General features: G+C 47.4%; 1 protein-coding gene across 11 annotated transcripts in view; it reads right to left on the reverse strand.

The window, feature by feature from the left end:
* Window positions 1–3938: 3938 nt before the first annotated feature.
* PBX3 (PBX homeobox 3) overlaps window positions 3939–23941 on the reverse strand; it is a 95987-nt gene continuing 75984 nt past the window's right edge. For 5 of the 11 annotated variants that reach the window (XM_015879419.3, XM_015879423.3, XM_015879417.3 and 2 more), the window contains exons 3-9: window positions 23091–23332; window positions 18509–18699; window positions 16911–17046; window positions 10244–10409; window positions 9003–9115; window positions 8097–8186; window positions 3939–5507 (exon numbers count right to left, since the gene is read on the reverse strand). In XM_015879419.3, coding sequence (XP_015734905.2) covers window positions 5415–5507; window positions 8097–8186; window positions 9003–9115; window positions 10244–10409; window positions 16911–17046; window positions 18509–18699; window positions 23091–23332 — 1031 coding nt within the window. In that variant the 3' untranslated portion in view covers window positions 3939–5414. The remainder of the gene's footprint in view (window positions 5508–8096; window positions 8187–9002; window positions 9116–10243; window positions 10410–16910; window positions 17047–18508; window positions 18700–23090; window positions 23333–23941) is intronic. The other 6 variants (XM_085521040.1, XM_085521039.1, XM_015879424.3 and 3 more) reach the window with 2 other exon arrangements.

Here is a 23941-nt window from a genome sequence, read left to right on the forward strand (position 1 = left end):
TATGGTAATGTGCAGAGGCTATGGCAGGAGGGATTCGAAGATACTAGGAAGGTTTGTTCCAATGAAGGCCCTGATAGGCTCATCTGTAAGAAGTACTCGGGACTAATGAGTTCAAAGGTGCTACGGATCAGGGCTAGCCCCCTTAATGCCACTGATTCCAGTGTAGGTGCAGGTAATAACCAAGGTAACCCAAGGCCTCCTTGATCGTTAGTGCTTTATCATGTTTTGTATAAAAGATTTTCAGGCTCATTTAGGATGTCAGCCTCCATCAGACGTTCCGCACAGTAACGCACCACACTCTGCAGGTGGAGGGCGATGCACCCTGTGGTTGTGTGGCTGCCACCCAGGCATAGCATGGCAGTGGCACAAACCCTCCGCACCCACCCTCAGCACAGTGCTCTGCTTCCTCACAGCCCCACCCGAAATTGGCGGCTTCGAGCCCATACCTTTATTTGGAAAATAATAGTGCGCGGAATTATAAAAGTTTAATATGCTCACAGTAAAATGAAAAATGAGTGGTTATGATATTGTCTAACACTTTCAAATGTGTTTATTAATTCATGTTTTAAATCATAAGTTTCATTCTGCAGGAGAGCCGTACGCAGCAATAAGCAAGTTTTAAAATATTAATGAATAAACAATATTTCTCTATTGAAACATAACATGCTTCTTTGAACAATGTACCACCGGTAATAAATCACAACCAGCAGAAAATTGCATTTCGTATTTAATACAACTTGAACTCTGCCTTTTTATAAATGATATCTTTTTTGTTTAATTGGCGTCAGCTCAGATCTAACAGATTGCAATAAAACTTTGGATTTCCACTTTTAATGACGCGTTCTCTTTGAATTTTACCACCCAAAACACAGCCCTCTATTATCCCAACAGATGGCATTAATTGGTGACCCCACACCGCAAGGAGTGGCCCAAAGCTCTGCTGGGCTCTGGGCAGGCAGGGCACTCCCAGGGACTCCTGTGAGGACTATGCCCCCCAGCACACAGCCCCATGCACCACAGGGCTCTCCGTCACCCACACCCACATTAGTTGCTGCAGATATGAATGAAAGTATTTGGTTTTAATGAGCCCCTGTAATCAAGATGCTTAAATCTGTTGCCACATGAGGGCTTTGTCGGTCTCCAATAAATTAATCCTTTTTATTGTATCAGCGACAGGAAGATGATCAAACGGGCTTTGATATAGATTTGGGGAGTTATCACCTAGCAGTGCTCTGATGTGCCCGCCCTCATTCCGCACTGCTGCTGGAGGCAAAGACCGCTGCGATGGCGGGGCTACAGAGCCCAGTTCAGAGCTTCAGCTCTGGCAGTGCATGGGAGGGCAGCCTGGGGGGAACCTGGAGGAGTTCATCTTTGGCATTTGTTGCAGAAGAACTTTGGGTGAGTGGGGTTTTGCCAGCAGAGACATAGGGCTCAGCTCACACCGTTCTCTCCAGAGGACTGGATGGGAATTCTAATCGTATATTATATTACCATGTCATATTAGACTAATAAAACCCTAATATGATACAGGAATGGGGAGCATATCATAACTCCTCTGTGGCTAATACAGTGCATGCAATAAATCACTCCCAGGGCTTATCCTTAACAATTGTATCAGTGCTTTCTGTGTCACACTGATAACTCAGTCCCTCCAATCTAATGGTTCACTTTTCTTCACAGTCCATATGGCAGTGACATTAAAGCTAATGAAACAAAATAAAATTTGCCAATCTTCGAAGAATTCCATTCTTTAAAAAGATGTATTTTATTAACACAAACTGGGAACGTCTTCAGACGTCTGCCAGAATTATTTTCTATCACATTGGAAATACACAACACAGATACTGGCACCAGCATCTGACATCTGACTGCAAGGAGGCCTTTGCAGAAGGCACAGCCCCAAGCAGCACAAGGTGAGCCCTTGAAAAGCTGCCCTGTCCCAGTGCTTGGTGTTGTGCCATGCCAGAGGGCCTCCATGTCTCCAGTACGTCCCATCCTGTGCAGAGCATCTTCCATTGCATCCAAGGCATCAGGAGCTATTGTAGTGCAGGGGCAGACTGTCCATCTGCTGCATCACTCTGGCACAGAGCCCAGGGCTGCACTGCCTGCTGCACTGCCTGCCATGCTGCCCTGCCCTGCCCTGCCCTGTGCCACCACCCCACACAGACTTTGTTGGGTGGGAATGGGGATGGGGCCCAGTACAGCCTTGCACAGGGAGCACAGGGCCAGGACTGGGGCAATGGGAGCTGCTGCTAGGCCCAGCCAGTAGTGCTGTGCTCTGTGGGCCTGGCCAGCACTCCAAGCGGGTTGAAGGACAGCCACAGGCACAGGACGGCGGCCACACTCCTCTGCCACCTCCACACCAGTGGCATGGGGTTCCAGCAGCTCCTGGTGCTGCTCACACACCAACAGCTTGTGGTGACACTTGCACAGCCCAGCAGCTCACAGTGCTGCTGGAGGGCTCTGATGGCCCCACCGAGCGTCTCTGCTGGGTGGAACACAGTGCTGATCCCAGCGCTGGTACTGGCAGTAAACCTCTCTGATGTGTAATCAAGCCTCAAGGATACGATGTTTATTATTGGCCATGTAACCATGTGGCTGTTCTCCAACGCAAGGAAAGGCCAAATTGCACTTGTAATTCAGAGGGACCCAGAGCCTTAATGCTGTAAAGCAGCACACTAATGATGCCCAGCAGGCGCGGGGCACGTGAGCGTGGCCCAAAGGTTGTTGATGGCCTTCCTATGAACCTCCTCTGTGCATGACAGGTCCTTGCCTGTGGCCAGCGGAGATGTGATCAAGATGAGGGACGTCTGCGTGTTCATTATGTTGCCTCTGCCTCCACTGACACACTTTACATTTAAAGCACCGTATCCATTGAGCTGGAGCATAAACAGAGAGCGTGTGGGCTCAGGGAGCTCCAGCAGCAAGCACAGGGCGCTCTGTTCTGCATCATCCACAAGCAGAAGTCTCCAGAAGTCCACAGTCCCCACTCAGCCCTCTCTCATCACTGGCAGTGAAGCTGTACAGTGCCTCTAGCTATTTACATGTTGATCTACATGCACCACCTGTAGTGAAAGAAGCAACGTTCAGTTCTAAAACTGATCAAGAAGTTGCGTGTGCTCAGCAAACAAAAGTGGAAGAGCAAGAGGGGCTCATGGAACACAGAGGGAGGTGAGCGTGGCACTGAGGAGAGAGGGTGAGCAAAGGGTCATCACACAATATCCCATTCCAAGAACTGTTGATAAGAAAAGCTGACTCACAAGCCAACTGAATCATTCAAATCATCATTTTGCCACCAAAACAACACCTAAAGGCTGCAGCAGCTGCTAGGGAGGAAGCACGATGAGCGCAGTGGGGCCGGGCAGCCCTCCTGCCACTGCTACCAAAGGAGTAAGGAGTTCTATCTATCAGAGACCATTTGCTGCAAGTGATTAACGTTAATTTGATTTCCTGTGAGTCAATTTCCTTGAGATATGGTAAATAGGCTATTACCTGTTATTGACCTTTACGTTATTAAAAAGACTTAAAATTAGCATTTATATATATATACCCTTCCAAAAAAGTTTTGGTTTTTTTCTTTTTAATAAAGAAAAATATTTTTATAATCAGATTACAGTTGCTAGCTGGGGTTGTAGTTTCAAAGTCAATGTTAAATGAAACGGTAATTAAGAGTGAATGTGATGGCAATCTCTCAGCGCATCTCTAGGACTGCCCCTCTCCGCAGCCCCCTCTGGGCTCTCTGCTCCTGCACAGCACAGCACACAGGTGCAGGTCAGGGCTTTGAGCCCCAGTGCTGCTCAGTGCTGCTGTGCTCCACCTGAGTGCTGCTCTGCCCACACAGCCGCCCGCCCTGAGCCAGGAGCTGAACTGCAACAGCAGCCGCACCTCTGCGGCTCACTGCGCTGACTGAAGCTGAGCTGGAAGAAATTACGTCGATATTTGATCATGAAAGCAAAAAGTTTATTCATGTTCGAAACTACATATAACTACCACGAGGAAGACTTCTCAATTCAGGGTGTAATCCAGTTAGAAAGTAACACGAAACGTTTTAATACATTAGAATCACTGCCACAAATTATTTTCATGACTCAATCAGTTTCAGAATCGCATACAATACAAAAGAGAGAAAGAAAGGGGCCCCTGTTACACAGGGTGAATATACAGTACTGATACTGAAGTCTGTATGCATTACAATTAGTTGCATTTTTTGCGTGGATTAGTAACAAGATGAAGAACATTCAAAATGTTTCTCAGTATTTACAACAGTTTCACTGTTCTGTTAAACCTAAGACCCAATGTTTCCACTTCAGCTCTTTTAAAAGTTGCAAACGCAACCCTGATTCTTTTAAAAGATTACAATGTACATTACAATTTATGAGGGAAAGAAAGAGTTAATTACAAGATGCAAAAAGATAAGAAAGAGACAAACTACAGCGTGAGTATCGTTCAGAGGTAGTAAGTGAGCACTCTAAGCTACAGAACATGTTGAAAGTCTATTGGTTCGTATGAGTTCGCATGAGGTAATAAAGCTGTGTTTTGATTGGTGAGATGTATAAATACTCTTTTGCTACACTATGTACAACAATCCATATAATGGTGCTTTTTCCTTCGCTTTTCCTTCTTGTTTGTTTGTTTGTTTGTTTGGCTGCCCAGAAGAAGTAACCAATCTCGGCAGCCGTGCAGCACCTACTCGTACTGTAAAACCCAGCTGGTGGCTCACTGAAAGAAGCAGCAATATCTTCACCTCTTAAGAACACTCTGAGTCCATTGCTGAAATACAGAGAGCAGGCAGGGGGTCCTGGCGGTTAGCAAGGAAAGATGCTCCTGGTATCCAACCTAACTTATGAAGCAACAGATCACAACAAAAATGTGACGAATAAGGATTCTTAAACACAACCGTTGTTAACCGAAAGAACCAAACAGATCTCTTTATTCCAACTCTATAAGAGAGATGAAAAGGTTAAACACAATCCCAGTCTGGAACCCATTTTGACCTTCCACGAAAATATGCACGCAGTTAAGATTCAGGTGAGGTGTTCCTTTGTGCCTGCTCTTGCTATTGAGGTTAAGCTTGTACTGTACTTTTACCCTTAAGGCCAAGTAATTGGCAACTGTTAGACCGACACTGTTAAAATCGCCGATAATAAATTATGATAAAATAGTTACAGGGCTATAAACAATGCTAAATCTTGGCCCGATTGGATAAAGTGCTTTTTAACATTGTGTGTTTTAAGTATAAATACAAATGATTATGATACCTTTAAAAAACAGATTTTCCAAGTTTTCTAGTAAGACAAGGTTTTACAGTAAAGCTGTAGGTGGTTGGCTACAAAAAAATTCTTTCCTTTTTCTCCTGCGACTCTGAATGCGCTGATCAAGGCATCTCAGCTCAGGGAAAAAGTGTTGCTAGGAGATTAGTTAGAGGTATCAGAGTGCACACTTCCCGGCCCTTCTGTAGGGGAAGTCACAGAAGATGGAGTAGTTGCGTCCTGCCAGCCTCCATTAGCCTGAAAAGGGAAAAACAAATCAATTGATGCAATTACGCATATTAATTATATCATGAAAGTAACAAAGTGGCAAGGCCAGAGCTGGGGGGGACGCTCTGGGGAAGAGCTGATCCTAAACTGCCTCTGGTCGCAGGATTTGTGAGGAGAAAACCACAGTGCTGTGTGTGAGGGGTTACAGCGCGGGTCCTACAGCCAGGTGCTGACCAGGGCAGCAATTTCTGCATCTCCACTCACCCAATGGAAACACATCCCTCCAGCCGGAGCCTCAGGTTATTTTTCCTGAGGAAATGGCTCCGGGGCAGCAGTACTTCATGCACTCTCTGCTCTCAGCTCCAAGGCTGGGAGTTGCATTTCTCCAGATCTCTCTGACTCACAGAGCGATGCAGGCAGGGGCAGGAAGGGGCCCTTCATCCCTCTGCCAATTACCTGCAGTACAGCCCAACTGAGGCTGCTGCTCCATGCTCCCGCTTGCCGCCGGCCCTCCCTGCATCAGACCTGCATCAGCAATAGCAGTGCTCAGAAACAAATTTGCCTTCTGTCTCGGCCCATAGAGGCAATTGCTGAAATCAATGTCTGATCAGATTTCTGCTGTGGCAGACAGCTTGTCGCTACATATTTTGGTGTCAGTCAGGAGGAGGGCGGCACAGGGCTCGTGAGAGGGGGGAGGCTGAGTGGAAGTGACGGGGCAGCTGCCCCCCCTCCCAGCACCCCGCAGCCTTCATGGGCCGCTCCGCCTGGCTGGGCCCAGGAGCTGCCCTGTGATAACACTCAGCCCGGACTGCACCGCGGCACTGCTCAGCACTGCTAGGACGAGCACACAGCCCGGTAATTGTCTGCTGTGCGAATGAAAAACAACAAACAGAGAAGCCCTTATCATGACAAATTCTAAGGTTTGAGTTTGTGCTCCCTTAAGTAAAATTAATGGCAATACCGACCCGCAATTGCATTAAGGCTGAAGCCTCACCACATGGTTTAAGATGCTCAGCTACGGGCTGGCAGCACACAAAACGTGCAGAGGTACCTCTGCTTTTTATTTTTATTTTTTAAAGATATGAAAACCTACTTAGAGAAAGAAAAACTCTTATGCAGATACGAGTCTAAAGATATTCCATCTGAAGTAAACATCATTCCTCTTTTATCCAAATTTATAAACAACAAATGTACAATATTTTTACTCGGCTTGGCAGCTGGAGGAGAGGTTGTCAGCAAGCATTCTTTTTTTCAAATAAATTAATCCTTACTCTGGTGGTTTGAGATTATGCACTGTATTATACAACAGCGCCTTATCAGGCCTCATCAGTGAAGATGGAATTCATGTCTGTAAAATGCTGCAGGCAATCACAGTTTCATATTTTATCATGTTGATAAGGATATCGCAAATTCTCTGAAGCATTTCAAAACACTTAAATGAAAAAGGAGAAATGCAACTAAAAGGCTTTTTATATGGTTTGTTGTGGGTTATTATGAGTTATTTATAAACCCAAAAAGAAAGATTTGACATTTCAAATGTAGAAGATTTGAGTATTTAATGGTACTTTTTTCCCTTTACAATTGAACATCTTCAATCACATTTTAAATCATTAATATTTACTCTTGTGGCAAGTGGAAACCCTCAAAGAGGAAAAGCTCACATCCCCATGGCTGGGCCTTTCCCAGTGATGCTCTGCACATCACCCTGAGCTGCGGCACCACAGGCACCAACACAGCAGTGGGCGGTGGGTGCAGAGCTGCCCTGGGGTGGGAGAGGCACTGCCGGAACAGCGCTCCCTCTGTGGTCATTTTAAACTTGGTGAATAAAAAAGGAAAACAAATGAAGGCCACCTGGTGAGCAAATATGAAACATTCAGTAAAACGAAGCACTCCTTTTTAAAGCGGTAAATGAGAAGAGGAAGTTGAATATAAGGGACGAATTCAATTTGCAGTGGAGCCTCCACCGCAGAGCCTGCTGCCCTGGGAGGTGTTTCATCCCAGGCTCTCATGCAGCACAACAGCTCCCAGCCTCCCGCTATCCTGGTGCCCTCATGCAGCGCTGAAGGGCCATCCGGCGAGGCTCTGAGCACCATTGGATCCTGGCAGCCACAGCTGGGACATACAGCAGCCAGCACAACCTAGCCTGACATCCTTCAATTCACTAGCATCTCGTTGCCAGACTTACTACTCTCTTTCTTTTTCAAGTAACAAGGCCAAAAGTACTTCTCAAACACAGGAAAAATGTGCACCCTTGAAAAGGCTAAAAGTATATCAAAAGAGCAGACCTGATGTCTGATTGCAGGCAATAACAAATACAAGCACAGTTATCTGACCATCTCTGCAAAGAACGAGAGCCTTCTCTCCAAGGCCATTACCTTTTAACTCATGAGGCTGAAAAACATAAAAATTCGAATTGCTTACAGTGATGGCTCCAGGAATTTTCTCTCCTACACGCCCAAGACTCACAGCCATATCAAGGGCCATTTTGCAGCTCATCTCCAGAGATGCAAATTTGTTAAAATATGTTATCACAAGAGTAATTAACACGTGTATTAATGACTGCATTTACCCGACACTGTGCTTATGGCTCTCCAAACTACAGTTCCCCTGGGTACTCACATTTAGATTATGTGGACTGTACAGTGAATTTCCTCCCAAGCCATCATTGTATCCTCCCGTCTGATTGATAACATGACGCAGGGTATCCACCTTAAAGTAAGAGGAAACAAAATTCATCATTCCAAATCTATTAAAACATCATCACTTACAATAGGCAACATTTTGAATTATGTGAGACAAAACAGTTTAGCATCTTCTATGAAAGACAAATTTATCAATCAAGAATGACTGGCAGAATTTCAACAAATCCTTGCATGTTAAAAGCCATACATCTCTGCTCCTCACACCAGCCAAAGAATAGCTTCCTCACAGCAGTGCATCCCGCAGGTCCTTCTTAAGTGTCTGCAGCAAAACGCTGTGCATATTCATGTTTGGACGTGTTTGTGTATGGGAAAAGATTATGGAACATATAAAGAAAGCCCTGTGTGAAAGGACTGGAAAAGGGACTGAGAATAACTCGTATTTTAATAGCTCAGTTAGATGTGTTCTGACATTCAAACAAATACACAAATAAAGGTTTGTCCAATAAATGAAAGGAAGATATTAAGGGGGGGGGAAAAGAAAAGAAAAAAAGGGGGGATGGGGAAAATGAAAGAAAAAGGAAAAAAGAAAGAAAATTCACTGGATTTACAGTGTCCATGGAAGTCAGATGCACCCAATCCCATTCCATGAGCTCAAGCCAGAGCCGAATGCATTCACAAAGCTTCAAGTTTCAATCAGAAAAAATCACTCTTTCCTTCATATTTGTGAAATTCAATGCCGGGGTAAGAATAGGTCACGTTCAGCAATATGCAGCCTCCACTCTGCAGCGAGGCACAGACCATTCAATAGAGCCAGAGTAAGGTGGAATTTTTAGCCCAAACCCTACCCTGCTAGAAAGGCCCTACTGTGGGGCATTTCTCCTACCTGTGACTGCACATTGGCTCCGACTTGGGACCCCTGGTAAGAATCCCCATTCAGACTCTGCATGTTCATGAACATGTCCCCAGAATTTGGGAGGTTAAAAGAACCAGAAGAACCTGGAAAGGAAAGAGTTAGGTAGCTGAATAACAGAGAGCTACAAATATATAACCCCAAAGACTTCAGGGCAGGGGAAGGAGAAGAAGAAAGGAAACAAGAAAGAAAGGCAGTGCCCAACAGAAACCACACTTATGACCCACAGCAGGGCAAGGCCAGTCTGGTGGGACACCCGAGCAGTGTGGGGACCTGCGCTGCTTCTCCCCATGGCACAGAGCAGCAAAGCCGCACCAGGGAAACGAGGACATCCATCAGAGCCCGGGCAGCCTTACTGCTGGGAGAGCACTGCACACACAGCACATGTCAGTGCCAGGTGCTTTCCTCTGGTGAATCACCTCATCCTGAAATGCTATTGCTAAACATGCCAAAAAAACCTAATTTTGAACCTGTGGTTAATATCTCCTTCAAACAGAAACACCCGGTAATTTCTGATTAGATGATCCACTATCAACAGAGGAGGAACCTTCCTCTTACTTTCCTTTGATGAAAGGCTTTTTTTTTCCCCCATGGATCTTTACACCCTTACAAAGTTGCCTACAGCTATGCTGTGGCAAAACTTGGTTGTAAATAGTGTCAAACACATCTATGCCTTCTAGAAACCTTTGCCTCTGGAGCCCAAAAGCGATTTCTTCTTTGGATGCTCCTCTGCTAACTTAACGCTTAGATTTGCAAAATGTCAACAGCACGCTAGTGAGACAGTTTTTAAACACTGTAAAAGAACACATGGCCAGACTCTGGAATAAAAGCTGCACCCCTAAATTTTTATATGCAATATCAACGCCTTGTCAAGCAACCCAGAGTTTAAATTTTCATTAGTGCACACTAAAATATCCCTGCATTTCATTCTTACATTCTTATCTTGACAATAAATACAGCAGTTCTACAAACACAGGCTTGAGAATTCTGCCTCCCTTTATTTTCTGTTACTTTCACGGAATCAGAAAATACTTAAAATATTGACAGAAGCGAAGATGCTGCCAGCAGTGAGAGCAAGGCAGACCCATCATGTGAACTGCAGCTCAGTCCCCTCTGCCCAAGGGGCCAACCCCACGCCCCAAGCAGTGCTACTAGGGAGCTGCTCAGCCCTGCTCAGCTCACTGCAGGCTGCCCCAACACGCGTGGGTACGCACCAGAATTTGGCGTGGTGGGGGAGTTGGTCTGGTTGTTCTGGACGGCCGCAGCCACGGCATGTGCTGCTGTCACAGCCGTCTTCGCTGCATAAAGATTGGCTTCTTCCTGGAACTTCCCGATGTTCTTCTTGTACCTGATTCTCTTATTGCCAAACCAGTTGGAGACCTGCATTGAGGAGAAGAGGGGCAGAGTGAAGGACACAAAGCATCTGACTCAACAAAGCACTCTGAAACATTGTGTTGGATCCAATTAACCCCAGTGCCTCAGCCCCAGCCCATGTCTGCCAGGCAGCAATTGTGGATCAGTTAAATATGAGTAACAGTATGTGTCTGATCTGGTTCTGCTTGTCCATTGGCAAACTGGTGCCCAAGGAGGGACAACACATATCCTGGAGCTTGCTATCTCCCATCAGTATCACCATTCATCCATGAGGGCAGTGCAAGACAGCAGAGCTGCCACATGGACTGAGATGCCTGCTGGCTGAGCCAGAGCAAACAGCCAGTGCTTCACACTGTTCTTTATTTGGAGGCTAGAACAACCTTGGCAGCCCACACCTAGAGCTGTGTTTGGTCGGCTGGAAATGAAATGAATCATATAAATCAATAATGGCTGAAAAGTCACTTTGTCATCCCCCTTTGAAGATACTGTACTGAAATCAGGGTGGCTGGCAGGGCGCTGGCCATTAACTCGTGCAGAGGTCACAGCTGGAGCAGTTCAGAAAAGATCCTGCAATGGTTTCTCAGCGCCTTTGTTTAACTTCAGCACTACAACAAAGCTAAACAACAGCCTCAGTTCATAACACAGGCAACAGCCAAAGCTGCCTCGACAAAAAAGCATGTAATGCGACAGAGGTAGAGGGGATAGGACTGGTAATAACACAGGTGGTAATTAGTTGTGTCCTGTCGCGAGGGGCCAAAGCACATGGTGACATGGGACTGCTCCCATAGCCCACTGCAGAGCTCTGTGGCTCCTCTGAAAGCCCAGGAGCGCACTGCAGCACCCAGGAAAGCCCACTGGACCCGTGCTTGAGGCGGCTGCAGCTTTTAACACAATTAATGAAAAGTGTCCAGCTTTTAACTGAATTCAAGATATACGCATTATACATTCCCCTCCCTAGATAGTATTGTGTCTACTGTACTGTATTCTGTATATTACACTTAATATTTATCTTGTCAGTCATAGAAGCAATAATGCATTAATGAAACCTAGCAAATAATTATTGTGGACAATCAGATTATGCTTTATTAACAGTTTCATAATTGAGGAATCTCTGTACATCAACTATTGTCCATAGACGTGCATGAGATCCCTCTGTTTATGCACACCCATGGACCAATCAAACAACAGCCATCACTAATAAAGGTTTATTTAATTCTCACAGTAAAATTTTAATATCACCAGCAGCCTGGGGAAGCCTCATCGAGTGGATTTGCTTGACATCAGATTGTTTCCATTCTGCTAGTCCCAATACTTCTTAATCTTTAATATCAAGGCAATTAAAATTAATGGCCACTCATCCAGAGCCACTGTGGGCAGTGTTTCCTTGACATCAATTGTTTGATGGGATTACCTAGAGGTTAAACTAACAAGCAAGGTTTAATTGGAAGCAATGAGAGGAGCAGCAATCGTACGTTATGTTTAACCCGTATACCATATCTAAATGAACATCCAGAAATGTTAAACTATTCCTGAGATCAAAGCTCACACTGTGCACACTGGCCTGGGTGGTGCCCCCCTGGGGAGGATGTCAGCCCAGTGCCCTTCACTTCCCAGCCGCACAGCTTAGCATTCCCATGCCACACATCTGCCACTGCATGGCCAGCACGGGTGGCAGGACATGCCTGGGCTGCGGCACAGCTTGGGCAGGATGAGCCACATTACCACAAAGCCCTGCTGGCTCCCTGCAGCCTGCCCTGCCCCAGCACAATCACAGCCACCAGTGTGCTCGGAGGGGCTGCCATACCCTATTCCCAGCCCCAATGTGCCCTGCCTCTTCACAGCACTGCAGGCTCACCCTAAAAATGGAAGTTGTCTCCATTGTGAGCTGCTTCATAACACTCTTCATTAACACAAACTACCTATCTGTTCACATTAAAAATAAAACACAAACAAACAAACACCAACCATCTTTCTACTCCTAGTCACTGAAGGTCAATTTATTACTTGGGCTTAATTGTATATTACATTTCAAACAATACTGTTGTACTTATTTATCACATTAATTGCAATGTTTAATGAAAAGACAATAAATTATTACTTAAATCGTCCTGATGCCTAGTGTGGGACTTGGGGTGGGACATGCCTGCCTTTTGTCTCTGCAATAGCTGCATTCTTGGGATAAATCAGGCCTCATTCTGCAGAGAGCCAGCTGACACAAGAACATCACTGCTGAAATGAGTGAACTAAATATTTATGGATCACAGACATTTTTCCACAGTGTTTCCAAGGGTTTGTAGCACTGTTTATATTCTGTACCTAATCAAATGACACAGAACAGAAAAGAGGACTGAAAATAAGCACAGTACGATAATGGCACATGCTCTAAAGCTAAAAATTTTACATCTACAAACTATTTATTTAAGCTCGCCTCTTTTTTTTCTTTGCTTCCCAAATGAAGTCAAGGATAAGAGCCTATAAATCTGCAGCTCTCCACGTCAATGTGCTTACCAAAACAAACAGAGCAGAAGAAGCAGGGCTGGAAGAGATGCTGAAAATCAGCTTCTGCATTCTTTTAAAGAAGATTTTAAATACACTCTCTTGTCAAACATATTCTTCTTCTGTTAGAAGCAGTGAAGAATTTTATTGCCGTAATCCACTGACATGCTTTCAGCAGCAACTATGCCCTTTCTATAGCTCATATGATAGACTGATAGTTGTTCATGACACCCTGAAAGAGACTCATCTGCAAAAGTATAAAACATCAGCCTTGCAGCCATGGTGCAGAGAGAACAGATGATCCAGTTTATCTCCCACAAACACGTGCCGATCGGGCGGTTCTAAATTACAGCCAACAATGTTCTGTTAAGGATATTTTTTTCCCCTAGAATTACCTTTACCATACTCTTAAAATGAAACTGTGTGAGGTGTTCATCTTAATAAATAGTTTGTCTTTATGCTTTTCTCAAAACGCCTTCTCTACACAGTATTTTAAACACCAGGACCAAAACTAAAGCCATCTATCTCCCATCCCCAACTGAATGATTCCAAGAGACAAGTTCTTTTGCAGCTCAGTGAAGAGCCTGCGCAGCAAGAATTCCAGTTCCTGGGCAGCAAGGATTCCAGTTAGCTGCCTAACTGGGGGGGAGGGGGGGGGGGCGGCAGGGAGGGGTAAGAGGGGGGAAGAGGCTGATCCAAAATTCTCACTGAGTGTTTGAGGGAGAAAATATTCCACCATGAATCTGCCCCCAGCATTCCCCAGACACTGACAGTACAAGTTCGTACTGGATCATTGTTAGGAGAGGCTGCATGGGAAGCCCAGCTCAGACAGAAAAAGGACCAAGTTTCTTCATCAAACACAAACAGAAACCTCCAGGAGCTTCCAAAGACAACAGTTAGCTTTTTTTCCCCCCTTTTCATTTCCCAGCTCTTTGCACCTCCAGGGCCTCTGCAGCCAGGGAAGCAGCTCGGGCACAGCGCCAGGCAAGGCAATGTCAGAGGGACCCTGGTCAGGACTGGAAATAGATCTGCTCAGAGATTTTTCATAAAAACCCTGTGCAAGGTGCAGCTCAGTCACTCGCTTGGATGCCATCGTTCATCCCAGGCGATGCTACTCCTGCCAGTATTTTAAATGACTGCTCAATTTGCCCCCGATTTCTGGATTGCATCCTCTGACTTTTGCTGCCAAGCACTAGGGCAGCATGTGCTGTGCTATTTTACAGTGCATGCTCAGCTTTTCTGCTAGATAGCCTCAAAAATGTGTACACTTTTCAGTACAAAGAAAGACAACTTCAGCCTAGTCTGACCTAGTAAATATCAACTAATCTTGCAGCCTTGCCATAAGGCCTTTGGAAATGCCTCAGAAAAATCAAAGAGCAGGATAACCACTGCATTCATATTTTCTAGTGGTGAAAGCAGATCTATCAGGAATTCAAGTAACCAGCTGATCAGAGGCACACCCCCTCTCATTGCTGGCTCCTCTTCCATTAGGTGATACACTGCCCAGTGTTCTGGCCTTCCCATCATCAGGGACTTCTTCCAGCCATTCATACTCTCCCGGCCAGATTGAGGCTTCAGCCATTGCCCCAGATCCGCTTCTCTGGCAGATGCTGTCAATGCTTTGTGGTTAATGCTGTCTTTACTCTTAGGTTGGGTAATGTCACCCTTCAAAGCTCAGGATGTGCAGAGTGGCACAGAGGAGGCAATGCAACTACTTCCATCACTCACCCAGGCTTCCTAATGGATTCAGGGAACAACTAATTCATGCTCGTATCAAATATTAAAGAAGCAAACCTATATTCACATTACAGGCTGACTGCTGCTGCTCTTTTGGACCATCTGCCTGCCTTTTATTTCATTCTATAACATATACTTTAAATCTTATCAAACAGCCAATTAAGAAAGCAATCAGATCTATTAGCACTAGAAGAGATCAGTTATGGTTTCTCAAATGGCTCCATCTCATTTCCTTCAGCCATATCTAGATCTAGCTTTTTATCTGCCCACTCTCCAGGATCACAAACTCCTCCTCTGCCAGGCGCAGCTCGCTGGCTCCTGACTGGACACAAGCATCTCTCCAGCAGGTCTGCCATGCTCTCCAGCACAATGTGTGTGTGCTTTCCCTGATTACACTGTGCCAGCAGAGCCGATTTCTGTGTTCTCCAACTTTGTGTTGATGATATTGGCTCTCCTAACTACCCAGCAAGCCACCTTGGCTCTTGTAGGGGGATTTTTCAAACACCACTTACTGGAGGAACAGCAGTAAGCCACACTGTGTCAAAATGACTGAAATCAGCAATGAGACCCGGCTGTGGACCATGCTGCACAGGTTCTCCTGTGCTCTGCAGCTCTTTGGCTGGCTCCAGGCATTTGGGAGAGCTGCAGTGATACCTGTGGGCTGGGTTGGCAGAGTTGCCCAGAGCTGCCTGCTGGGTTGCAGTTACTTGTGCAATGCTAGCAGTGACAAAAGAGAAACTTGAGAGCAAGCAAGTTCCATGCTGAGCCTCCCAAAGGGCCACAAATAGCATGTTCTGTCCACATAGCAGGCTCAGCAGAAAAACATTTGCTTCCTTCTCACACTGAGCATTCTCCAAGAAGAAAAACCAAACTTCTTGCACATCACCACAGCCAGTTGTAAATGGACTGAGAGAAACTGCTCCCACCTCCATGCCTTACCCTCACTGGGCACACAAGCCTCTCATCCAGCAGGAGCACAGGACATGCTGCATGCTGAGAAGCAAGCATGGCACAAACGTATCTCTGCTGGCCTCTTCCACAGCAGAGGACAGTTGTGCTAGAGTTTGTACTTCTGATGGCAAAGCTAATTAAGTACGATCAGATTTTGGGGAGCTGAGCTGCCTTCTCACAGAAGATTTCATCTGAAAATCTTCAATAAAGAGCCTGAGTTTTTCCATGGATTTAATGGAGACTTATAAAGTAAATCTCAACTCAAGTCTTAATTATAAAGCTAAAGGTTGTGCTGCTAATAATGCCAATACCAAAGCCTGCTATCATTAATAGTTAACACACTTGCCGCAGGCGTTGTTCCTCTAAAGGACCTGAAATATTGATAAGCAGAGCTGACAGAGCTGGGAGGAGGTGGCATGCAGCCCCGCAATGGGACAGCTGGAGAACAGGGACACTGCCAGTGAACTTTCTCTCCTGCCATCCAAGAGCAACCTTTCCCAAGCTATATGTGCCAGATTTGCTGTGGGATTATTTTGGCTTTCTGTCAAGCAAACAGGCCACAAGAAAAATGCAACATGTTATTTTGCTTTCTAGAGCAGTGAAGGAAACAGTGAATGCATGTTTGATGTACTGGTGCCATCAGCCTTAACGTTGCTGAGAGGACCCAGCCCAGAGCAATATGCATATTCTGGCCTGTACAGAAAACAGCCCCAGCCAATGGAATTAAGCCCTTCTAATTAGAGAGATGCTGTCTTCCTTGCATTAACTTTACAGTAACATCTGTTATGCAAGATAAAAGAAGTCAATCTTCCTGGTTCATTTTTGCTACAGAGAAACCACTTGTGTCACTTCAGTAATATTGAGAGGCCGCAAAGGATGCCAACTAACCAAAGAAATTCTGATCTATAGAGACAGATTATCCGTTTGTCAATAAACTGGGTTTCCCTGAAATAATGGAAAGTTGAAACAAATTCATAGCAGATAATAAGTCTCAGCTAGAAAGAGCCCAGACTGAACAGAGAAATCTGATGTCAAGCAGGATGCTGCCGTTTCCACATTTTTGATTTATTTCCACCACTGCACACAGGCAGTTCAGCCCAACCAGCCCAGCTGCCTGCTGCACCGTGCCAGGCTGCAGTGTTCAGCCCTGCCCTGCTTCCCTCCAGAGCCCCAAATCCACTCACAGTCAGTGGGATAGCCAAAAGGATCAGGACAGAGAACAGGGCACAGATTGCCCTCACCAAAGCCCACTCTGAGCTGGGGCAGGGGCAGCTCGGCCAGGGAGCAGAAGGGGAATGGGGTCACACTCCCCCTGCTGCCTACCTGCGATACCGTGATGCTGCACTTCTTAGCCAGCTCTTCTTTGGCTTCTTCACTGGGGTAAGGGTTACTGAGGTGGGAGTAAAAATACTCATTCAATATTTCTGTGGCTTGTTTACTGAAGTTGCGTCTTTTCCTTCTGAAATGAGAAAAGAAAACAATGGCTGTTATAACACCAACAGAGCTCCAGTAGGACGGCACACAGCCACCTCCACAGCCCTGGCTCCATCAGCACCGTGTGAGGGCTGCAGCTCTGACCCTGCCAGTGTCTGAGTGCTGCCTCCAGCATCACTCAGTCTGCACGGGGGTCTTCCTGCCAGGGACACACAGACAGCTCCACACAGCGCAGGCTGTCACCTGGGGCAGCAGAGCAGGAGACAAGGCAAGAGCAGGCATGGAGCCTCAGCCCAAAAGAGCACATTGCCTGCTCCACAACTACAGCTCCACCGCTGACAACAACACCACCATGCCCCTTCCATTCACCAGTTCAGTCAGGGCACCCACACAGTGCTGCTAGGGAGGGCACAGCACAGCTGTCTGCATGCCACATCCTCATCCAGCTCTCAGGGAGCCAACCAACCTGCACACACTGCTGAGGGCAGAGCAGGCTGCAGCACTGAGTCAATCCCTGAGGTGCAGACCATGGCCTGCCCACCCTGAGGACTGTGGCAGCAGCACCTACACAGCTTTTCTCTCCCACACTGGGACGTGCTGCTTGCCACCATAAGAGCTCCTCACAGTGTTTCCAGTTAGACATTCTGTCAGGCCTCCTTTCCCTGCAGGCTGGTTGCAATCACCGGCAGTGCTGCGGGCCAGCAGGCAGCCGAGCAGCAATCCCCAGTGCTCTCTTCCAGGAGTATCACAGTGCTGCTAACGACGCCATATCCTGAAGCAGGCAGACTCTCCCTAGAGCTGCATTTATCTCATTACTGTGCTTCCACTCATTTTGCCTTATTTACCTTCTTCCTTTTTAAAGAAATCACTTTAAAATGTGCATCTGCAAGCTTTACCTTTTGCAGTTACTGGAGCTCTCCATAGACATTTCCTCCAACTGTTTGTAATTACCCTAATTTGCCACACCTGCCAGTGACCTCCTTGTTAATAAAATTATTTTGCTCTTGTTTAGCTCCTCGCAGCTTTCAGGTGTGAAGCAGGCACTGGCTGATAACTGCAGGCTCCGCATGGGCTCTCCCTGTACTGCAGGATTCAGCCAGCTGCCAGGCTCCTGCCACAGGGTGCAGCATCCCACCTTCTTAGGACACCCCAGCAAATCAGGCTCTTAGCCTCTCCTTAGCCACCATCTACCCCACTCAAATGACAGCTTGTTGTTTCAGGGGCCAGCAGATCTGGCCTTTGGAAGCATCAACACCTTTCTCACCTCAGATGCAGGCAGCTGCTAACTCAGAGCCAACCTCAGGCTGTGGCACATTGCTCTCAGGTAATCTGACTGTGTTGTGGGACTGGTTATGGCCTTATGCTGGGAGATCCTGGTACCTGCAGCCATTTAAATTAACTGCAGTGACAGAACAGTGCTCAGCACAAGCACTGCCAGTGCCAGTCCCTCCAACCCAGAAAAGCAGGGGCTGTCATCTCAGCCTTACCTGGCATCAAGGAACCTCGACCTTAAAATCATGACTGCTTCACAAGTACTTTGCTTGAGCTGCATCTGGATGGAGCTGAATTTTCGATGAATGATGCCCACCATCCTTTCAATCTCCTTAGGAGAAATGGGACGTGTTCGGCTCTGTTCTCTGAGCAGGTTCATCACATGCGTGGTAAATTCATTACATGCCTGCAAAGGAAGGAAGGAGAGGCTTAGAAATTGTTTTTTGCCACCCAACAAGCATGCTCCATCCCCACACACAGCCATGGGAGCAGGTTGCATGCAGCCAGCAGCAGTCAGCAGTGGCATGGTTCCTCCTTGCCTTTGTCCCCTTCCCATCCATGAAGTGAGCAGTGCTCAGTGCTCCAGACAGTCAATGGGGAGTGGGATCTGGAAGGTACCAGTAAGTGGTTGGGGACAGGAGGTTGTGAGCAGCACCAGAGCATGCTCAGATGAATGAGCAGAATCTGCCAGCAGTCAGCACTTCCAGGGGTACATTGAATGCAGGCAGGAAACACAGGAGGGTTTTACCCCCCCACAGAAGGTTGGGTATTTAAACCCGTTGGAGCAGCCCTGTGCAGCCCCCCCCACATGGCATCACAGCCCGGCTATGCCCAGCCTGGCCTCACAGCACAGCCAGGCGCTGGGGAGAGGAGGCTGTAGCAGCCATCCATCACCAGCCCCAGACTATGCGGGCAAAAGGACACGATGATATAAACTTCTGCAGGCTGCATCATCACTAGGCTCTGCTGATCTGAGCCTCTGCGTGACCAAGTAGCTGTCATGCTGGCATCCCAGCTTCCCCCCACGCAGGCTGCAAGCTGCCACAAACTATGCTGATTTATGTCTCCTTTATCTCTTTCAAAAACAAACCCTGGGCCTGCTGCCTGCTTGGAGTGTGGCAGTGCAGCCCCAGGTTTGCTAGCACAAAGTTGGAACGCAGTGGGGAACAGGCCAAGGGCACAGAGCAGTTGCACAAAGAGCCCTCCTTGTGCACTGCAGAGCTGCAGTCACTTCCAAACAAGACTGAAGGACTTCACTCTGTGCACTCAGTGTATGATCAGACCATGTGTGTTAGGTATCAACCTGATTCCGGCTCAGCCTTTTCTCCTAAAGCCAAGATTAAAAATAGCATTACAATCTCTAGTGGTTGGCAGCCCTGCCCATGACAGGAGGGTTGGAACTCCATGATCTTTAAGGTCCCTTCCAACCTAAGCCAGTCTACCATTCTATGATAGTTTTACGAGTGCATGTTCAGCAGTTCTCCTGCATTTCAATAGCTGGTGTGAGGGAAAGAGTTAAAAGTGAAAAGTTTATGCATCTAAAAACTCATAATTTCCTATAACATTTGCTGAACGTCTCACAACTTATTAAGTGAAGCCATCTATGAATGCAAATGCTGATTAGCAATTTGGCAATAGCCCAACATTCGCAGAATTCACATAGCTTTTCTTTAAACCAGTAGTTCATACATGATTAATTAGAACATCTCATTTATGTAGTGTGCACTTTAGCTCATTACTCTAAGTAAAATTCGTTAAGTATTTACATTTAGATAATTAAAATCTGGGTACACCCTTAAGAAAGATGCATACACTTCAGGCAAAGTGATTTTTTTTCTTTACACTACTGAAAGCAAATTATAGGCTGATTTACCTCCCCACCACCGGGAGGCAGCGCCTGGCTGGGGGCAGTGTGGGGGCCCCACCATGGCAGCACAGAGCGCTGGGTGCTGCAGCCACAGTCCAATCTCCAGGTGCAGGTATCTGACCTGCCTGATCCACATTTGCCATTAGTGGGTTTTTCCTCCTTTCTTGTTGGATGGTTAATGCTACCCGAGGGGCTACAAAGCGCCCATTCCTGCTGCCCGCTGTCCCTGCTCACACCAAACACAAGGAGCCTGTCCCAACCTCTCCAGGCTGCACACCTGGCACAGAGCAGGGGCTGCCCTCCTTCTCCCCATCCCACTGCAGGTCTATTCTGCACAAAGGCAGACCTCGCAGCGCTGCAGCTCTGACACAGGGTGCCCAGTGTGTCAGCCTCACTGTGCCAGGAGCCATCAGCTCCTGCTGCATGCTGGTTGCACACTGCAGGAGCCCTGAGCCAATCTCTGCCTCTGGTCAGCAATGCACAGAGGTGAAGGACACACCATGGTGCAGCTATAGCCTTCCTGAGGTGTGGGGAGCTCAGGCTGCCTGGGCAGTGCTGCTGAATGGAAGTCTCTGGCACTGAAGAAATTTTTCAGGCACGAAGCTCATCACACAGCTGCTATTTGTGGCTACAAGGAATTCATTATCAAACTACTATTCAAATGGTAACTGTTACTTAGAAGTGTTTTCAAGCATTTCTATTCTACAAAAAGTATTTCTCCACAGATATAAAAAATCAACTGTTTTGAAGCTGAAGAAGCAAAAATTTCTCCCTGAATTTACTTGACTTGCTGGACAAGCCTTCATTTGGTTACATCTGTGCAAAGGGCTGCTTTGAATTTCTTTCTCCAGCATCTCCCATCTGTGATGTTCCTGCAGCACAGCTGAGTGGAAGCACGTTCAGAAGCTGCCGATGCTCTGTCTTGTTTTCTCTTGTTTATTTATAACGTCCGAGCTACTTGATCCCTCTTTCAGTGCTATTTTTCAGGCCCCTGCTTGGTGCGTGAGACATTATTAATAATGTCAGGTTATAAGTGATGGCCTTGTTAACCTGCTCAGAAATCTTGTAGGAGTGGAGGATGCTTCTGCGAGCCTTAACGCTTCATCAAGGAGAGCACGAGGAAAAGAGAGGGAGCAGCCCCAGACAATCCGCAGCCGCACAGTGCCCCAGTGCTTGGAGGGGGTGGTGGTGTCTTCCCAGCAGCCACACTTCACCCCAATTTGGGGTGAATCCAGAAGACATCTGTGAACTCAGAAAGCAGGTTCCCAGCTGCTCCAGGAGACCTGGGACCCTTACAGTACTTTTGCCTACAGCAAAAAAATGTATTTCAGTGTAATTATAGAAGATAGCTTTCAATATGTCATCTCTATTATAGCAGCTGTAAATTATGGAAGGAGCTGCCTGTGTACGACCATCTCTCCTGGCACACAGCGAGGGAAGAGCTGTGCGATGGCATGACACACTTTCCATTTTCCTTCCTTTTTTTTTTTCCAAGCACATTCCCCCAGCTGGCAACAAACGTCAGCATCAAACTCCGTCTGCAGAGCATCTTCGGGAAGGACTCGGTGTGGGCTGTGCAGGAGAGCGCTGCAGGAGCTGCCCTGCTGGGTGCGGGGTGGCCCTGCTCTGTGGCAGCAGCCCAGCTGCAGGCACACAACGACGCTGTGCCCCAGCCCTCCGCTACTGAGACAGGCGCTGCTCTGAGACAGGCGAGCAGGAGACAGTTTGCTGCAGGGCTGGGAAATTACCATATTTCTGTAGAGCAGATGCTGCTGGGTGTCAGGATCAACGGGGAAGCGAACATGTTTCAGGGCAGCTTCACCTCTCTCTCTCTCCAAGCAGCACTTGAGCATCCTCCAAAGTTCCCCGTGGTGTGGACGGATGGCTGTGACATTTCAGTTGAAACCTTTGTAAATGGAGCTACAGGGCTAAAAATGCTACCGCTTCCCCCACATCATTAAACTTATTAGAGGCAAAGGAGACATGCCAGGAAACAGCTGTAAGCACCGACCTGCATTTGCTTCAGCCCCAGATCTGTTTCCAGCCCACATACCCCTGGTTGCAGCAGACACTCCTGCTGGAAGGCACTCATCCTTCTGGCGGCCATCCTCATGTTATGATGTAGGCTGTGCACTGTGCACCACTGTGAGAGAGCTCAAGGGGCCCTGCAGGACACTGGTGTCTTTAGGGTGGAATGTGGTCGCTTGAGGGAGGAAAGATTGGCACAGAGGCACCTGGCCCTGCACAGCAAAAGGGGGAAGCTGTGGGAAGGCAGCCGGGGCCTCGTGGCACATGGTTCTCTGCTCACACTTCCAAGAGATTTTATTGCCACTCCTCATCTTATTTGTGGTTTGGGCCGGTTCAGAGTGACACTGTGCTGTGACAAGCAAGGGCAAGGGCAGGGCTTCCCCTGCTCTGCTTGGGAAACCACCACTGAATGAGTTCACTGAGTTGGTGGGCTCAGGGCTTGCCAGCTTTGTCAGGACACCTCTGGGAGCAGAAAACAACAGCATCACCAGAAGCTTGTGAGGGTTGAAGGTCTCGCAGAGCCACACTTCCCACTCCCTGTGCTCCAATGCAGTTGTTCACTGAGAAACCAGAGCCTCCCAACCCCTGCGGGTGGCCAGCGGCACACATGTAGCACTCACTGCATACAGCCCCACGGCTGCATCTCCTGAGCCACCTGGGGGCACACACAGCCTGTTCCATCCAGGGCTGGCTCTACAAGGGGAGTACTGGCTCCAGTGCTACTTTTTGTGGTCACAGACAACAGAGAACACTTGGGCATGCAAACATGTGCCTCGTGGCCCTTGCAGGCAGCACAGGCAGCCAGAACGGGGAGCCACTGGAGCCCTGGGCACCGGCCACTGACAAGCGGAGGTGCAAGGGCAGCAGTGGGGACACAAACAACTGAGAGGCTGATGTCTGACCTGTTCATATTTCTCCAGCTCTGTGTGATAGATTTGTCTGATCTGGGTCAATTTGGCTCTGTAATCTGAGTGTTCAATAGAGTTATCTGAAGACCCTCCAGAGGCTGCTGCGGCTGCAGCTGCTGCCGCCGATCCCCCACCTTTCTCCGGACCTGAGACTCCTTCTGCCAGAAGCATATTGTCTAGTCTCATTAGCTGGGGATCGGGAGGGTCTTCCTCCTGGGCTCCTCGGATACTCAAACCTTAGGCAGAAAAAAGAGAAGAAGAGAAAACACCGTCAGTACTTCTTGCATCCGCCCTGCCCTGCCCACTCCCTTGCCCTGCCCAGCCCTGTGGAAGCACCCATGGAGTGCAGCGCAGACCGACCCTGCAGTCTCCCAGCATCCTACAGAACCCCACCAGTTCCCATAAAGAGCTGGAGTGTCTTCCTACAGCTTTTAAAGAACCCTGCTGAATATTTAAATGCTTCATTGAAGGTATTAAGAGTATCCATGAGTACAGATGCATACACCTTCCAACTGTCTTCCAAGGTGTATCTCAGTCATCACAAGGCTGGTATTATCACTATACATTACACTGTTTTGACACAAGACCACGCGATAAGTGTAAGTGCATTATTTATTCCAAAGTACAAAATTTCTTCTCGTTTCCATCCAAACAGATCTGAGCATTGCACTTCTCCTCCAAATGAGACTTGCCCAACTGGATTCTGGTCCTGCAAGTCCAAATGTTGGCACTAAGGGCCAAAGAAAGGTCTGCTGCTTCAACCCCAGTGGCTCAGCAGGAGCTGTGGATGCGCTCGCACCATGCACACAACTGCAATGGTCTCTGGCTCCACACAGGCGCTCAGT

This window comes from Coturnix japonica, chromosome 21 (genome assembly GCF_054131305.1).
Source record: "Coturnix japonica strain WE chromosome 21, WE-NBRP24, whole genome shotgun sequence".
Classification (NCBI taxonomy): Eukaryota; Metazoa; Chordata; class Aves; order Galliformes; family Phasianidae; genus Coturnix; species Coturnix japonica.